Source organism: Limanda limanda, chromosome 9, assembly GCF_963576545.1.
Source record: "Limanda limanda chromosome 9, fLimLim1.1, whole genome shotgun sequence".
Lineage (NCBI taxonomy): Eukaryota > Metazoa > Chordata > Actinopteri > Pleuronectiformes > Pleuronectidae > Limanda > Limanda limanda.
In genome coordinates, this window is record NC_083644.1 from 18,446,821 (window position 1) to 18,464,646 (window position 17,826).

The 17,826-nt window shown below is 45.1% G+C and overlaps 1 protein-coding gene across 2 annotated transcripts in view; it reads right to left on the minus strand.

The window, feature by feature from the left end:
- Nucleotides 1-17,826, minus strand: part of plpp3 (phospholipid phosphatase 3) — a 31,465-nt gene that overhangs the window by 11,729 nt on the left and 1,910 nt on the right. The window contains exons 2-5 of one of the 2 annotated variants that reach the window (XM_061077591.1): nucleotides 4,350-4,507; nucleotides 1,819-1,911; nucleotides 1,245-1,432; nucleotides 1,094-1,151 (exon numbers count right to left, since the gene is read on the minus strand). In XM_061077591.1, coding sequence (XP_060933574.1) covers nucleotides 1,094-1,151; nucleotides 1,245-1,432; nucleotides 1,819-1,911; nucleotides 4,350-4,507 — 497 coding nt within the window. Of the gene's footprint in view, nucleotides 1-1,093; nucleotides 1,152-1,244; nucleotides 1,433-1,818; nucleotides 1,912-4,349; nucleotides 4,508-4,921; nucleotides 5,077-17,826 lie in introns of both variants that reach the window. The other variant, XM_061077592.1, reaches the window with a different exon arrangement.

The following is a 17,826-nucleotide window of genomic DNA, read 5'->3' on the forward strand; positions in this document are numbered from 1 at the left end:
GAGCTTGCCGCAGCTGGAACACTGTTCTCTGACTAGTGTGTGTGTGTGTGTGTGTGTCACTGTGGTCTGGATGCAGCACATCTCTGTTCCCTCTCTGCTTTTACCCCTGCTTTTTATTCATCTCCTTTCCCTGGTCTGACCAGAGTACAGCTGTAGGTTCAAGCAGAGGCTGGGAAATACCCACAGCAAACTCTCACTGCATAACAATGTACTATAATAAGACTTTCACTGTGTGAGAACCAATAACACCTCAAAACCAAACCTGGGTCAGCCGAACCCAAGACAAAAGCCCATAAAGCTATGTCGTGAATGAATCCCATATCTTGGGTCAGTTGGTTTGTCTGGAACACATCATGGAATAGACCTAGTGTGCATTGTTATGTTTCTGCTTGACCTTAATTTCTAATAAACTAAGAATGTGATGTTCATTCAATGAAAACAAATATCTGGTATTTGCAAAAAGAAGGAATTTATATGTTGATTTAAATTTAGAGCGCGGATGTGAGATCTTACAAGTGGTCGAGACGCATGTGGAGACACAAGTTAGTGGCAGGTATGTACAGGGCCTGAGTGAAGCATGCAAAGTGAGGTGGGAACTTATGGTGTGATATGGGGAGGAGGGCTTGGGAGTTATGAGCTGGCAAAAGTGTGTGTGTGTGTGTGTGTGTGTGTGTAATAAAGCATTTGAAGCATGAAATGCCTCTAGGGCGCTAAGCCCCACCAGACCCCCTCAACAGGTGGAGTGAGAGATGGAGGGAATAGCAGAGGACAGGAAGTGGACGTGCAGCTGCTCTGAAGAAAAGCAGTGGAATGCATTCATCCATCTCTCCGAGGAGTGAGAAAGGAGAATAGAACTGTTCATAAACTGAGAGAGGAGGAAGAGCAGAGGAGGAGGAGGAGGTGCAGATAAAGTGAATTGGAACAATGTTGCGTTTATTCTTCAGGCAGTGATTCCCCAAATTAGAGCCCAGCCTTCTTTCCATGACTCCCTCTGCAATCTGTAAACCATTGTTTGTTTGGCTCCCAGCGTGTGTGCTTGCATGAAAGTGTGTTTGTTTTGAAGTGTGTGTGAGAGGGTTTGATGGTTACTTACAGCCAGGTAGAGCATGGTGAACATTGAGAAAGAGGCATGTCCTGAGAAGAAGGATTTCCTAAGGAGAGAAAGATGATCTTTGGTCAGTTTTTCCAAACCATGTAGTTTATCTTTTCTTAGATGTGGTAGATGTGTTGGTGTTAGTCCAAACCTGGCCTCCTGAACATCACTCTCGTCACCAGTGCAGGTGTAGTTGGTGATGTATCCCAGTGAACAGTCGATGGTGGAGAAGTCCGGCCTGCACACATTGATGAAGTGGGGTCTCATGCGACCCACCGACACCTTGGCGATGTCTGTGAATGACTGACTGACCGCACAACCGAAGAGAAACACGCCCATCTGCAAGACAACACACATTCATATGATTACATGAGATCAGTGTAGATGTCTACCTTTAGCTAAGCCCTGCCCCTTTACTTTAGCCAATGTCAGACATGAGCGCTGTAAAAAGCAGGACATTTTCTGGGTCTGATGCGTATGACAGCTCTTTTTAATCCTGAGATATTTGTATTCCTTCTATTTCGCACTCAGTGCTTGTTAGAAACATCAACACACCCACTTGCTCGCTGTGAATTCTCTGCATATTTTCCCGCTATATTATATTCTCACATGGGCTCGATTAGACATTTTACTAGGGTGCTGGCAGAAGAAGTTACAGAGAATTTCCAGGGCAACTGACAACATAGAACATTCGCGTTCTCACATAAAGCCTCTCTGAAATTTACCTGTTTATAGAGAGCGGCCACGTAGGGATTCCCGACGAAAGACTTGGTTCCCTCATGTAGCTGGTGAATCCTGTAGCATTCCCCAATCACAATCTACGAGAGAAGATTTGTTTTTAGAAATAAACACAGATCACAAATGTAATATGAAAAATCTAGCTTTATGATGCTGTTGAATCCTACAGTCTTACGTGCTTATACCATGCAGTACAAAAGTAACTGAGTGAGTATCATGCAGAAACACTGATTAAATGCCAGGTTGAAGTCAGATGGAGATGGAGAAGAATGGAAAGCACAGAGACGAGAGATGAGAGACAGAAGAAATGAGACAGACAGACATACAGGATGAGCGTGGCCTGCCTTTCCGTCAGGCAGTGAGGACGTGATGTGAGGTTACTGAGGGAGGTGATGCTCTGCTCGATGATATGATGGGTTTTATTGTGGAATATGAGGGATAATAATGGAGATCAAAGTGGAAAAATGAAAAACAATGGTTTGGGTCAATATCTAAATCAGGATGGATTAGACTTTGATATGAGGAGTATTTACATCAGAGGAATGGGGCTTAAGTCGACTGGACTAACGCTGACTCCTCTGGTATTCCAGGTGGTTTTAAGTAGTGTTGGGCTCCATGAAAAGACCTCATCTATACGGACGGGGCTTATGCCAATCCAACGCTCCAGGCAGGGAGGTGTCAATCATATCTCTACCACATGGGGTATGTGACTGACAGACTGGCGGCTCGCCACCACTAACCACAACTCCTTTTCCTTCCTCTGTCCACACAAGGCTTCAGTCTTCAGTCTGACTTCTCGCCCAATCTCACAGGAAAATATTGACCTGCCCTTCTCTGAGCCAGTGGACAGTACTGTTCAACGAGAACAGCACTAATGTCGTATACAAATATGAAAGTTTAGTGTTTCCCACACCTCATATTCAGAAACTTTCTGTTTACTGTATCTTGTGTGTATTGTTAGGCTTGATAAACACACTGACCCTGCTTATTGGGTGGTCAGCTTGCAGGCTCACAGCCAGAAGAAACAAACATGGTGGGATGTTGTTTGTGTGTGTGAGCTATTGTCAATGGATTGTTCTGATCTCAGCAGAAGATTAGAGCCACATGAGGCTGATAAAGGCCAGTGAGGTTTATTTGAGTTGTCAGTATTTGCACTCAAACCTCTCCTCCCTCTCTTCCTTATCTTCCTGTTTGGACTGAGACACTTTGACATAAGCCCCTTTTAATCAGATAGCCCACTATATTGCCACAGAGACCCCCCTTCATTATAATGGCTTTGCTCATTTAAATTAAACCAAACTAGGATCATCAGTGTGAACACTTACAGGCCATTATCTCACAGTTGCTCTCACAATGGAAATATGGCTTTTTCGGACATGGATGAACTGAGGAGTGGGATTTCCCTTGTAGTGGAGATAAACAAGAGGTCCAACTGGAATCTACTGCCAGTGCATGTACATGTGCACATATATACGTGTGTGTGTGTGTGTGTGCATGTGCATGCATGAGTGAGCGTGTGTGTGATTTAAAGGAATGGTGTCTGCATGGCAGTAGACGCCGCTAATGGAACACAGCTGTGTAAGACACGCCAGCTTTGCCCACACGTGAACATGTGAGGGAACTAACTAACACAAGCCGTCTCCTGGTTTCAATAAGCAGAAGAGCTGAGCTGGTACAGTGTGTGCGTGTGCGTGTGTGTGTGTGTATCTGTGTGTGTGTGTATCTGTGTGTGTGTGTGTGTGTGTGTGTGTGTGTGTGTGTGTGTGTGTGTGTGTATGCCCACCATGCTGATGGTGAGGAGATGGCGGTGAAGCGATGTCTCGGTCTGGGAAATTACGAGGGGGCTGTGCCACAGAGGCTCTGGGGGCTGTAAAGATCATCTGGCCTGACCACGTGGCACTTATTGACACATACGCCACCAAATGTCCTGATAACATGTTTCCGCTGACCCCTGCTAATCTCCTTGGCAAAATATTTGAGCCATTTCCTCTCTGGAGCAAGTGTCAAGTCAAGGGAATGACGGCTTCGTGCTGTGGCTAACTGGTGAGACACCTCCGGCCATCAGCACGGGAGAGAGCACTGACATGTTCACCCAGAGCAATGCTCAGGGCAGAGAGGGCACGGAGCCCGGGGGCAGAGGTAAGAGTGGGAGGCATGAGAACGGACCAGGGGCTCATAAAAGCTCTTTGGTCTTCAGCGTGCATGCGTCAGCAACCGTACGCACAAACACATATTTCCTAACTGCTTGGGGAGGAGGGTGTTTCACTGCTCCTGACTCTCTTGGTGAAGTAATAAAAAACAGACCATTACAAATGGCCCGAATGACTCAGTAGTTACTGAAGAGTAAAGTATGAGTAAGTCAGAGAACATTATAGAATGGAGGAGCACATAGAACACATTCACAGCAAGAGACGGGGGTGTTTGGATATGAGCTATCCAAAAGTTTAAAAAAAAAAGAAGGGTGGGTTTAAATTGGAGTAAAATCAGCAAACAAAGGGAGGTGTGAAGGTTGACTTACAGAGAAGATGGCAATAAGAATGCCAACACCGCAAAGAACAGCATCACTAATGGTGTCTCCCTCTTTTCGGGGGTAGCGGATGGACTCGTCCGAACAGTAAAACCCGCGGTGGTACGGCTTTATGGTGCTAGTCTCAATGATCAGGAAAGGCAGGCTAGCTACAAAAGACACAAAGAAAGAAGGGAGCGGAGAGAGAGAGAGAAAGAGAGGAAGAGGGGGGGGAGAAGAAAGAAAGCATAAAAGCACCAGGTCAGTGACACAGACATAAACAGGAGAGAACAGGGCAAGCACAAGGAGCATCCTGGCACCAGGGGAACATGGGATACTGCAGAAGTGGGTGGGGCTTAAGGGCGTCATGTCGGAGCAGCCTAGAGCAAAGGAGTGACTCTTTAAAGTTGGATCAAACTTTGACATCAGAATCATACTATATCAACTTCACTAGTTTTATTAATGCTCCAGGTGTGATGTCACTCCTTCACCGCCGCTGCCATGAAACTCTGGCCCTCCCCTGTTTCTGCGTCCCCTGTTCCCCATGGCCCACGCTCCCTGTGTGCCTTGGGGGGGGGACTTACGGACACCACGGGCAGTGTCAACCCAACAGCGGTTAGCACTGAGGAGGAAACAGTGCTGTTCTTGTAGGGGTAATTCAGGCTGGAGTCACTGCAGTACAGACCCCTCTGGTAGGGTCGAACCGAGTTGCGGTGCAGAACCAGGCTCGGCAGCATTGCTACACACACACACACATGGATGGATTGATGAGCCCACACACACTTACATACAGTACATATTACTAACGCCACTTACCTGTAAGCTGAGGAAAGAAATTTCACATTAAAGCACACATATTAAAAAAAATCCCCAGGTATGTGTTAATGTGTCTGTGTGTGTTTGCGCGTGTGTGTGATGCTGTTGACTCAGCAAACTCTCTCCTGCTGTCCTTGTTGACAGTCTGACACCAGGCTATAGAGATTTGAGAATCTTCAACGTGAGGGCCTCCGCCCGCCTGGCAGAGCAAATACACACTGACATTTAGGCCTACAGGTCCATTATTGGAGACATGGACAAGGTCAATACATTGTAAGGAGTTTAGTGTGACGGATTAGAAGGGAAGAGAGTGCCATTCCAGATAAGATAATTAAAATCTCTTTCTCTGACAATGACCAGCTTAATTGGTTAATGTGGACTTTGTAGCAGAGAGCTGGCAGGTTAAAGTCCTTCTTTTTTTCTTCGAATCAAGTGATAGGGACATTTGTGTTTACATACAGCTCCTCGAGGTATATGTCTAGTAAAGTTCAGGGTTGAGGTGCACGTGACAGATGCAGCTTTACAGACTTCTTATCTAACTATTGACAAGAAAGCAAATAAGCATGTATCCCAAAATACCAAACACCTTTAGCGTGAGGAAGATGATGACACGTAAGAACTTTGTCCAAACACCTCAACATCAAAATGGACAAAGAGTTGAAAGCTGTAATAGATACTGAGTTGTTCATATTGATTCAATTGTTTGCTGATGTTCCTGCACAACCAGGTTTTGTTCTGACAAATGGAAAATATATATCTTCAGACACACCGACGTGTAAACTCTGGCCGCGATTGTCCGCATTTTTTTTCTTGAGGGCTTTAAAAATGTGTCAGTGCCGAGGGAGACTACACCAAGCCCACCCAACTCTGGAACATTTTTCGTGAGAGCATATATGGCGTGTGTGTGTATATGACCATAGCTCATAAATAGAATGAGCTCAGGACATGTAGGTATCTTGAAGACCCGCACGCAGACACACCAACATATGCATTCAAAGTCAGACTGCACAGAATATATTTCCACATGTGGTTTGTGTGGTTGGCTCACATCACAGGGATATTTGCCGTTTGAGTCAAAGTCAGAGACCTACACATGAATGCTCCTAATGCGGCTGAGAACCTCAGCTGTCGTCTAACCAGTGATGGGAGAGGGAGATTGTGTTACTCTGCTGTTATGAAAAACACAACACTCGCTGGTTGCATAAACTACATTCTTTAAGAAAAACCTCAAAACTCACTTTCTTATGCACGCAGCCACGGCTCCTTAGCATCTACTCCCACTTGAGTGGTCCCTCATGCCAACACTATTATAGATATACTGATATACTACATTTTTTGACTTTCATTTCAGTGGTCGTGGTGGTTTGTGACCACAGAAAACTATCATTATCAAATTTGTCTGCTGCATGCGAAGGGCTTTGGAAAATCATTGAGAATATAATTGAGAATTTTTTAAGTTTAGGAATACTTTCTAATTCAACTGTCAAGCGAACATGAATAAGGAATCCATGTCTGTGGCAACTGAACAGACTCCATGGATGTAGCCTCAGTCTTGCGAATCCTCTGGTCACACTTATTTTCTTGGTTAAATAGCGGAAAGCCCCAAATATTGGCATTTTTCTGTAGTTCTGATGATTCCGACTGTTGCTAACCAACTCCCTCCCCTCTGCTCCTTTCTCCAGTGGTTAGCAAAGGGCAGCAGATGGTATGGTCAACGAGGCAGACACCTGCACAAACAGGGTGCAGAGCCACGGCTCGACAGGCTGCTGGAGGGCCCACACAGGGCTGGGTCAGGCTTTGGTGGTGTCTGAGGAGCACTATCCACACAACACGCAGGGTAAGCTTCGGGGCTTTGAGCCAGCGCAGGACGGTCGACTTCAGACACGACTTCAGATGGATGGATTCTGGTGCGTTTCCTGTTCTTGTGAGTCTTTCAGCTCAACACCCCTCTGAACTTGGCTACAGTTTGATACCCAAAAGTGAAAAAACCTCATTACGTTAATGCACTAGCTGAGTTCTGTTGGGTAAACACTCAGCTGGGAAAAAAACACTTTTTCAGACACGCTTTCTCTCACGCCAGTCTCAAAATCTTAAATTTCCTTTTTCTATTTTCTCCTCCTTCCCTTTCCCTCTCTTTCTACATTCCTCCTCTCTGGCCTACTTGTGGGTCGGGGTGGGGGGATTCATATGCTAATGAGCAGAAGTGAAAGGGGGTCATTGGCTGAACAGACATGGGAAACGTGCACACACGGACAAACACACACATGCAAACCAATGCTTAAAGGCTAAACCAATCAGAGAACGCCACAGGACACTCAACAGTTGACCATCTGAATGAATAAAAAGTGAAAGTGAGAGCAAGCAATTTGAGCATCTCAACACTAAGTATTGAGAATTACTGAATACTTCCTTGTCCACACACTGTCCAGCTTTTAGATACCAAGCTGTTTTGTGCTCCCACCCCACTCACCAATGCCAACCCTCTGAAAACAGCCTGGTATGTGGGCATTCTCCTCATACCACAGACAGTCCGTGAAACCCTCAGTATAAAATAAAACCCACTCCAGCTCGCCTACTGCAGGCCATCAGAGCCGCATCTGCAAACAGACGTGTTAAGAAATATGACCTGTTTTACGGCGGTGGGATAAAGAGAGTGTGACCTTCGCAGGGCCCGCTGACCCTGAGACAGAGGAAGAGAGAGGTGGGGGAGTGTCAGAGGAGGGACAGATAAGAACAGAGAGGGGAGAGGAAGAAAGGGATGGGCTCGGCAGTTGGAAAAGGCCAGTGAATTAAAAAACAACTATTTTACAAGGTCTGTCGGGAAGTCAGTAACATGCAGGGATGCCAGTGATTCTCCAATCCTTACTAAAACAAGGATTCAGAGCAAACTGCACTGTCTTAACTCTAAAGGTCAATTGCACACCAAGTCCGTCATTCAATAAAAATCCCCACGCACAGAGTCCTATGCGTGTTGTTATTCTATTTGTTCTGAAAATAGTGAAGATTATTTTGTGGTCTTCTCACAAGAAAACACTGGGTTCATCCATCCTGAGAAGGAGAGTTTCAACATTTCAATCAAGGAGCTGCGAAATAAAGCTTCCAAGTCTAATTCAGAATGTCTGTGGTCCAGTTTGATTTGTAACAGCACTGAGTCCGCATATTAAAAAGAAGAAATCGAATTTCTGTGAGGTCTACCAGCTCAAACTACTCACGGGAAGTCTTTGACAGCTGATCCAACTTGTTCCGAAAAACTTCAATGATGGAGAATATCAAAGTTGGCGTGTAAATGTGATTGACACAACATGAGATCAAAATTATTTATACACGTGCTGTGAACACGATGAACTTCCTCTGCAAAGGCCTTAACCCACGACACAGAGGCTAGTTTTTGCCTAACTGGATAGAGTAATGTTCTGTACTTTTACGGCCAATGAGCCCTAATAGGTATCAAGCCACTGAGCTGCTTTTTAGACAGCACTTGCAGGCGTCTGAGAATAACTGGAGCCTAAAAACACATCAAGGGTGAGAAAAGTGGTAGAGAAAAAAGTTTGTGAAAGTATGGCAAGCGTAGAAGGAGGAAAAAGCACACCCAAAGTGGGTGGCTTGGCGAGTTGGGGAACAGTTCTATTTGTCTTATCAGATCCTGTCATGCACTTCTCTCTTTCAGGCTACAAGGAGCACCGCTGCAGACCACTAAAGACTACTTACCACGGGTCAGAGAGAGAGAGAGAGAGAGAGAGAGAGAGAGAGGGGGGAGAGAGAGGCATTTCTTTGACTGGATAAATCAGTGTTTAGGTGCAGAGGTCATGTCAAGGCCTTCGTGTGTGTGCGTGCATCAGTGTGCGGACTTGCGTGTGTTGTACCTATTTTCCATCTGTAAATCCACTCCCATGTTCATGCTCTGCTGCCTGTGAGAAATCACTGCACTAAAGTACGTCCACGTGTGATTATACATGGAGTGTGTGCATCTGTTGGCGTGCTTTAAGTTTAGCTATGTCACATTGCTATGCACAGCATGTCTGTGTGTATAAACGCATTTGTTTACGTGAGAGAGATTATCCAACTACGTCCCATTTGATTGGCTTTGGAGTTAAATTTGGTACGGCATAGCAAGTGAGCAGTAAGATTAGCAGCACTAACAGGACTAACTCTTATTTTTACATATCCTACTGACATAAAGGGGAAATAATGCATTATACTGTTGGAATTTGTCAGGATTACGATTTTGCTCTTTTTAACATCGTGGTCATTAGTATGCAGTCCAAAGTGCCTTGGCCCTGAGGAGTGAGGATCAGATCGTTCTATTATTTCCCCTCATCTTAAGACGGACTGTACCGGCCAGAGCAGGAAACAATAGCTATTCTTATTCCAGCTAAAGCTCTGCGTCTCTGCGCAAAAGGTTAATTCCCCTTGACATGGCACTAATTTCCCTGCAGAGCAGCACCTGCATGTCTGCTGAGACGAGAGTGGAGAGCTTCCCGCTCTCATGACTCTCACAACTCTATTGACATTTTAATGGGCTTAACTGGCTTTCAGCGGCAGAATTAGAATGATATCGTGATTATAGTGATTGAGCCGGAGTGTCAGTGCTCTGTGTGAGAGGTGAATGGGAGGCGGAGCCGGCCAGAGGAAGAGGCATTGTGGTGGACTCTAATGGAGGATTTCCTCCTCCTGTCTCTCAAACCTACCATGTGACCCGTCCTGAGAAGCAGTGCGACAGAGACAGAGGGCGATTCAGAGGAGGGTTAGAGGCTGGGGGGGGGGGGTCGTGACTCTGTAGACTGGCCAATCAAAGTCTGTCTCTCATTTCTCTCACTGAAATAGATCAAATAGCTGTTTAGGAATTAGCTGCTAAGCTTAGGTATGCTTTTCGATTCCAACTCAAACAGATCCAAAGCACAGAGAATGGACATAGTTTATTAATTATAATTAATAATGACTTATTTATACATTTTCCTAACTTTGTAAAGTGACCGTGGGTATGTTGAAAAATATGAAATAAAACATATTTATAAAATACTAATTCGTATTATTATTATTATTTGAAAAGTTATGATTTTAAGATTTATGATTTAGAGGAAGATTTTAATAAATTTGTTTAATTTTTTGGATCAGAGCTGAAAAGGCTGAACACTGTTTTCCACTTGTACAAATGTGCTTCTTTTGTCAGTTTCATAAAGTTGTAAGTTCAATTTCTTTGGGTTTTGGACTGGATACAGATCTAAAACATCGAATCCAAGAAACTTTCAATGGGCAGTTTCCTCTATTTTTAAACATCTTATAAACCATCAAAATCAATTGAGTATTACAATAACAATCATATCGAAATCTACTACACATTACATCACTATGACTGCAGTCTATTTGTCTAATATAAATATAGTTAGCTGCAGCTTGACTTACGGTGTAGTACCAAGTCAAATATCAAAATACCAAAATGTTATCAATCCTTTTAATCCCTTTACATAACATTTCACCAAAAGGAACAGACGGCGCCACACACGTGACGACAACCTGATATATATGTGTGTGTTGTTATGACAGACAAATGGATAACGTGAACAGATCCATTACATACTCTTGTCTATTTTAGGCTGGCCCATCTCAGTCTTTAGAGGACGCTTCTCATACTTGTATCCTTCATATCTCCACATCTACACACACCCTGCAACACAATATGTGTACGTGGACACTCTAAAGTGGCCTACATCACTAACAACAAGGATATATTGTTTGTTGTGGTTATTTGATAAGTGTGTGACTTTACTTAATGCTTGTAAGTTTCATATCGTTAGTTGTAAAGCACTTTGTTACTTGTATTGCAAAGTGCTATGTAAATAAAGTTATTACTATTATCATTAATATATGGTATATGTCTTTAGGCTGCTTCTTAATAACTTACATCAATAGTAACTCCTTTAAATGCGCTTGTAATTTCATAGTCAGCCACGGTTTATATTTAAACAAATATATATCTTAACATTTATAAATGGCACACACCCTGCTTTCAACTAAAGGAGTGCCGTGACCTCTGGGGTTTCAAATACCGCCTACCAAGCAGCCGCTTTGCATGTGATTACATTTGTCACATATCCAACACTACACAGCGCTGTTATCCCACATACTAAACTATATCTTTAGGTCACAAAAGCCAGCAGCATGAATATGTGTGGCCTTCCAGGCATTTGGAAATAGAGTGCAGAGGTTAGCTGAGGTTCATGACAGACCCCGGAAGTAGCTCCAGGGCCAAGGGTCAGGGGTCAGGGATGTGACATAGCTCTAGGATTAAACTGTAGAACACAAGAGCAGGGCACAACGGTCACTGTTACACTGCTGATTATATATTTGTGTGTGTGCCTGTGTGTGTGGCTATGTGGGTGTTAAAGTGGATTACTGTGGTTCCACTGGCAACTACAGCAAAGTCTTACTCAAACATTTTTCCTAAGTTGTGGACCAGGGAGAGCTTTAAAAATGCTCTCGCAATCCAAACAAACTCAGTCCAATAAAAACCACCCAGATTTTATAAGTATGCATAATCACTGTTTAGGAAACATGCATTCATGAGCATGTGGATGGACACATACATGTGTACACTGGTACAGATGTGTGGCTCCAGATATCAGTTCTTTGTTTCCACAAGCTGCTGATGTGTTTCACACATGTACAAAGCTCACAAATACACAAACACAGACAGAACCACACACACACACACCCACCCAGGAGTGGCTGAGGTCAGCAGAGTGGTGTACAGACTGAATCCCTGTCCTTTTTTCCCCTTCTGTGTGAATGCTACAGCGACTGGGGGGCCGCTGGCTGAAGCATGTGCTTACTCAGAGAGATTTTATTCACAGGAATAAACGCCTTTTACACACAGGCATCTGTCGGGACACTCTCTGGGGGACTTTTACCAGCAGGCACCTGCGAGGGCAGCCTCTGAAGTGATGCGGCCAGCCCTGTGTAGCTGTTGCCTTCCTAAGCAACATTTGGAGTGTTGTTGGATCCAACACTGTTCTGTGGTAAATCAGCTGTGGTCTACTTTGCACGCAGAGGAGGCGAGGGGATGCTTTTAATGTATTATTAAAAAAGTTTGTTACAACTCAACAAGACATTCCTCATGATGATTGGCCGCACTGACAGTTGAAGGAGGAGGACGAACACACAGCTGCTCCAATGAAGGGAAACCTGAGCATTGCCCAGGGGCCACATGGAGCTATTTGGCTGGTTGGTCGAGTAGCCGGCAGGGCGTTTCTCTGTTGTTGCCATAATGGCATTATTACCCTATGGGACAAAAGCCAGGCTGTGGAGAGGAGGACTGTGGAGTCTTTGAAACGTGATGCCTCTGTCTGGACAATGCTCTCCTAATCTTCACTCTCCAACCTCCTCCCTTTTCGGGCAATCCCTCCCTTTAATATTCTCCTCACTCCTGCACACACTCTGGACTGTGATTACCAGGAGACAATAGGTGTTGAATTGGAGCAACAGTGTGAACGCACTGCGTGTCGTTCTCTGGTGTCGCAGGGAGCCTCGTCCGCTGAGCCTCTTCTCTGTATGTAAACAGGATAGGACTCAGTGGCTGTGGCACAGATAAGGCCTGCGCCAATAATGATGCTGAGCTGATTACTACACAGTGCCAGCCCCAGCTGAGCAGATAAGCTCCACGGTCCACAATACAGCTCGAAGCAGCAACCGCCATAAACCACTGACAGATAATCAAGCAGGACTTGAGTGCAGAGTGAGGAGTCTCTCTCTCTCTCTCTCTCTCTCTCTCTCTCTCTCTCTCTCTCTCTCTCTCTCTCTCTCTCTCTCTTTCTCTTTCATCTCTATCTCATTCAATTTTTTCCCTCCCCACCATTCCATCCTCCTTCTGTCTGTCTGCCCACCGGCCTATTGGTCCTCGTTAACGAAACAAAGAGCGCTGAGATGCATCAAAAAGGGTATTGTTCTCAGTGGAACAGTGAAATCTCTCTGACCCCCAACCCCCCATCTATGGACACACACACACACACACACACACACACACACACACACACACACACACACACACACACACGCAAACACAGGGGATTGTTGTGGCCAATGTAGTAAGAGAAAGTGACAGACAGAGGGGCCTGTGTCACAGCAGGGAGGCCCCGGCGAGGACAGTGTGGTGTAACGGAGAGATGTAATGAGAGCTGCAGCTCTCAGTCTGTTGGCCCTGATGAAGCTGAGCTGTATAAGATCATCTGCTGCCTCTGCTCTCATTTACATTAAAGAGCTCATAGCATCATGACCAACACGACTGCTGGTTTAAGGAGTCTCCCGGTCCCACAAAGACAGGGATAAAGAAACTAAGACGACAGTGCAATAAGCAGAGATCTAAAAGTTCTTATTATCATGGGTGTGAAGGACCATTCGATGTTTATGAATGAGTTTTCTGCCTGCACATGGATTTACACAAAATATTCATTTACAACACACAAGCTTAAATACTACCAACAAACATTTTATGGAAGGTTCCTGCCCAGTAATCTAAGATGATCTAAATGAGCAGGTTGGGGGTGTTTAACTGTGAGGGTTATAATCATAGAAGTTGAAGGGAGACAGGAGACACGGAGGCTTTATTACACTATTGTTGTCGCAGAATAAACGACAAGCTACCGTTGACTGTTTAACTTTTGAATTAATTGTTTGCCAGGATGGAGGCAGTGAAAGAAATAGTTCAAAAGGATGAGTGTGTCTGGTTCCAGCATAAAGAGACACTGTCACATTAGTCAACCTGAAACCTTCCGCCTACCCGGGGGAACCACATGGGGCACACACACACACGCACGTGCACACACACACAAATCAAGCCCCAGATGCCTTGCACATGCTACCCCCCCCCCCCCCCCCGACACACACATTTCAGACATCCACAGACTATTTCCCCCTCTAGGCCACAGAGTCCATCTAACGACAGCTCTGGGTGCTCCCTCTGCCTCGTAAAAACCCCACAGGACGCACACACATGCACACGCTCACACCTACACAACTTTAATCACAGCCCTGCGCACAGACAAACCCTCGTGCTTTGTCATTTAACTTCACCAGCATGAACCAGCCACATGTCACAATGATGGGCTGGAAATGCCACACACACACACCCAGAGCCTGACCAGTATAGTTTAAGTATACATCTACACCATAATGTACACTTAAGAGTTAGAGTGATTCTTGAGGGACTAGTAGCCCTGTAGCCACGTGTGTTGTCATGAACATCTGCTGATTTATATATTATGACATAATAGAATGATTCCGGGCTGCAAGAGGACGCTCCTCACCTTCTGAAGAACCCCGAACCTTGCCTTGTCCTGCAGCCGCAACATAAACACACAGCACCACCCGCTGCAGACCAACCCCTGCAGCCACAGACTGCACAAAGACATGCGAACATACACACACACAGTCATGCAAACACATTGTAAATACCAAACACGTATCAATTGTTGATATCAAGTGAGATAGATGTCACTTATTCCTCTGCTCGTGTCTATTGAATGTCTGCATCGAGCCCGTCGGCTGTGTGCGAGTGCAGGAAATGTCTTACAAAGAGAACTAGAGGCACTTGTCCTATATGAGTCTATTGTCTGCCTGACCTTTGACCTGATCCGCCAAACAGAAGAATAGACTGACAAGGCGCAACAACAGTGGGACAAAGAAAACACGATCACCTTCAATATTTTCTCTACAGTAGAAGCACGTGGTATCTCTCTGACATTAAACTTAACAAGTCTCAGTAGGGCTGTTAAGAACCATGCAGGACATGGCAGATTTCACGGGGAAAATAAACTAGTTTTTACCTCCATCCTTATTCTTTCCTCGAGTCTAGAGCACTTTGATTCTTCTCTCCCAGGCTCCTGCCTCCACACAGACAGACTCATGCAGAATGTCTTGGTATATTTGCCCTTAGATTAAGGTCAGTGGCTTTGGGTAGAAGCCTGTGTTTGGGTTTGTCTGTGAGGGGCTCCTGCTTACTGTTTGATTACAGGTTATGACTAGACACTCGGCAAAAACGTCCTATCTGCTGTTGTTAAAAAGATGAGGTCCTTGGAAGTACTTTCACAGTCCATTGAAAAGTGGTGTGATTCCTCGAGTATGTTTATACTCACACTTTTGCTAAAACCACCCACACAATGAACTAACTTTAAAATGTGCAAGTCTTTTGCAAACCAGTGCTATCCCAAGCCATTTCTCTCCATTAGTGCAGAACCAGTTAAGAGGAGGAAAGACCTGCTCAAGTGGAGAAGGAGCAAGGAGGGAAGGAAGGGGAGGCGGGGGGGAGAATGGAAATGGACTGGAGAGAAAAAAAATAGACAGGATTTAATTTCACAACCACACCTACCTCCGACCAACACTACCTTTCCGTTTCCCACCCTTTCCTGAGCACCACACTACACACACACACACACACACACACACACACACACACACACACACACACACACTCCCTGCCCCCTGGTTCACTCACTCCTAAAATTGCACCATTTGTCACATCAAGGGTCTGTGACCACGGTGGTGCAGCCAGATGAAGAATTTGAGAAATTCTGGAAAATATTTGGAGAGCGACTCAGGTTTGAAGTGGCTGAGGTAGAGCTTTAACCTCTCCAGCTGTAATGAGCGGCTGTGTGACTGAAGGCTGTAATGCTATAGCGGCTAATGGGGAGGCAAGAGTTGGGTATAGAGACATATAGGGTAAAAGCTCCAGGGCTGGTTATGATGCTGCTTCCCCCTGGACCAAAAGGTCACGCTCCTCTCTGGGGCTAATAACAACCTTCCCGTCGATCGCATGTGGAAAATCACGTCACTGAGCACCTGACGGTATCACAGATCAGAACAGATAGCGCACCTATAATAACATTTATGAGTAGCTGGTCACCAGTGGACAGAGAGACCTTGTAGTGCTTTTAAAGGTCCAGTGTGTTGGGTTTAGGGGGGTTTATTGGCAGAAATTAAGTATAATGTTCATGATTATGCTTTCGTTAGTGTACAATTAACAGATACCATTGTGTTTTTGTCGCCTTGGAAAACGTTCTTTAATCCTATATCTAAGGTGGGTCCTCTTCAACAGAATCTGCTATGTGGCATTACCATTCTACAGTAGCCAAGAACGTACAAACAAAACACAGGCTCTAGGGAGGAGCTTTCACATTATTCTGGCCACTGTAGTTTCACCTACATGCATGGGAAAGGTAGTATTCACTTATTAGCGATCACAAAATCCAACACACTGGTCCTTCATAAATGAACCTCCATGACCCAAAGTCATGGGAGCCAGTGCAGCACAAACCCTGTTCATATTCAAGAAAGAGGCAACTGCATCCCAAAATATGACCCGCACGGAAACCGATGTTATGCACACAAGTGAATTTGTGATGCCTAATCTCCACAGCATTGTGCAAAACTTAATCAGGGTTTAAGTGAGTCTACTTTAGGAGGTACGGTTTCCTAAGAGCTCTATTGTTCGAAAAGTGTTTTCACAATAAACATCCACTTTAAGGTGCATGCTAGCGGGCTTTCAGACAGTGTGTAGCCATGTTCACGAGCCCATACGAGACGGTGAAGGAGAGAAGAATGATATCCTGCAGTCTGCGGTAAAGTTTGTGTATTTATAGGGAGTGTATGGTGGTTGTGCGTGTGCTGCTTATAGCAGCGCTAAATCAACTCTGCCACTCAGCAAGAGTGGAACCCGAGCCAACGCGAAATCAGAAGATGATGCTTGTGCTCAGCTGCCCGCATCGTACTCTTGCACTCTGGTCCCAGCAGTTGACTGCTGGGTGAGAGTGCAAGCGTGAGTGTTCATATCATTTATTCATCACCATTCAGATCCAGCTGGCTGTAGACATTATTCGCTTTAATTTACCATAAGCAACATTAGAAAGGATCACTTTTTTTAAATTACGCACTTGGGCGTGTCTGCGTGTGTGTGTGATAATTGATGGCCTCAGATGTCCTTTATGAAAACACAATCATAAGTTGAGCCTGAGGGTGTATGGCTGACGGACTGACAACTAATACAAAGGTGACACAAAATGTGTGTGTGCAGCACCAGCTGGCAGAGCGGACCTTATTAAAGGTAATAAGATGTTAATGCATTAACAAGCTGCCCAGTGTACACTACTGTCTGATGCACACACACACAGGACAAAGATCTACACGCCCGCATTCCTTGTTCCTCATTCAGCAACCCCCCCCCCAATAACCCCCCCCCCTGCTTTCTCCTGGTCTTTCTCCCTCTCCCTTTAACCCCCCTTTGTCCCTCCATCCACTAAAACCCCCACAAGTGACCCCTCCCCAAAACCACTAAAGTGGGCCAACCAATCATCGATGGGGCAGCCAGATAGTGTTTAGCATGACAAAGGAGAATCCATGCGACCAGTCGGGTCTGTGTGTGTGTGCGTGCGCTTACATGCATTGTGAATATCTGCGACATGTGTGTGTCGTTCCGTGGCGAAGAAGAGCCGACAGTTGAGAGTTTTAACCGGCGGAGGAAGTTGGTTTGTGCATGAAATTCACTCCACATGCGATCAAAGCTCATTGACATTTATATGAGTGCTGATGAAACAGTGTTTCTCTGTTTGAGGCTCTTTAATAAGCGAACCAATATAAACCCACTGGAAAACTTTGTGTGTGTCAGGCAGATGAGCTTCTGTTACAA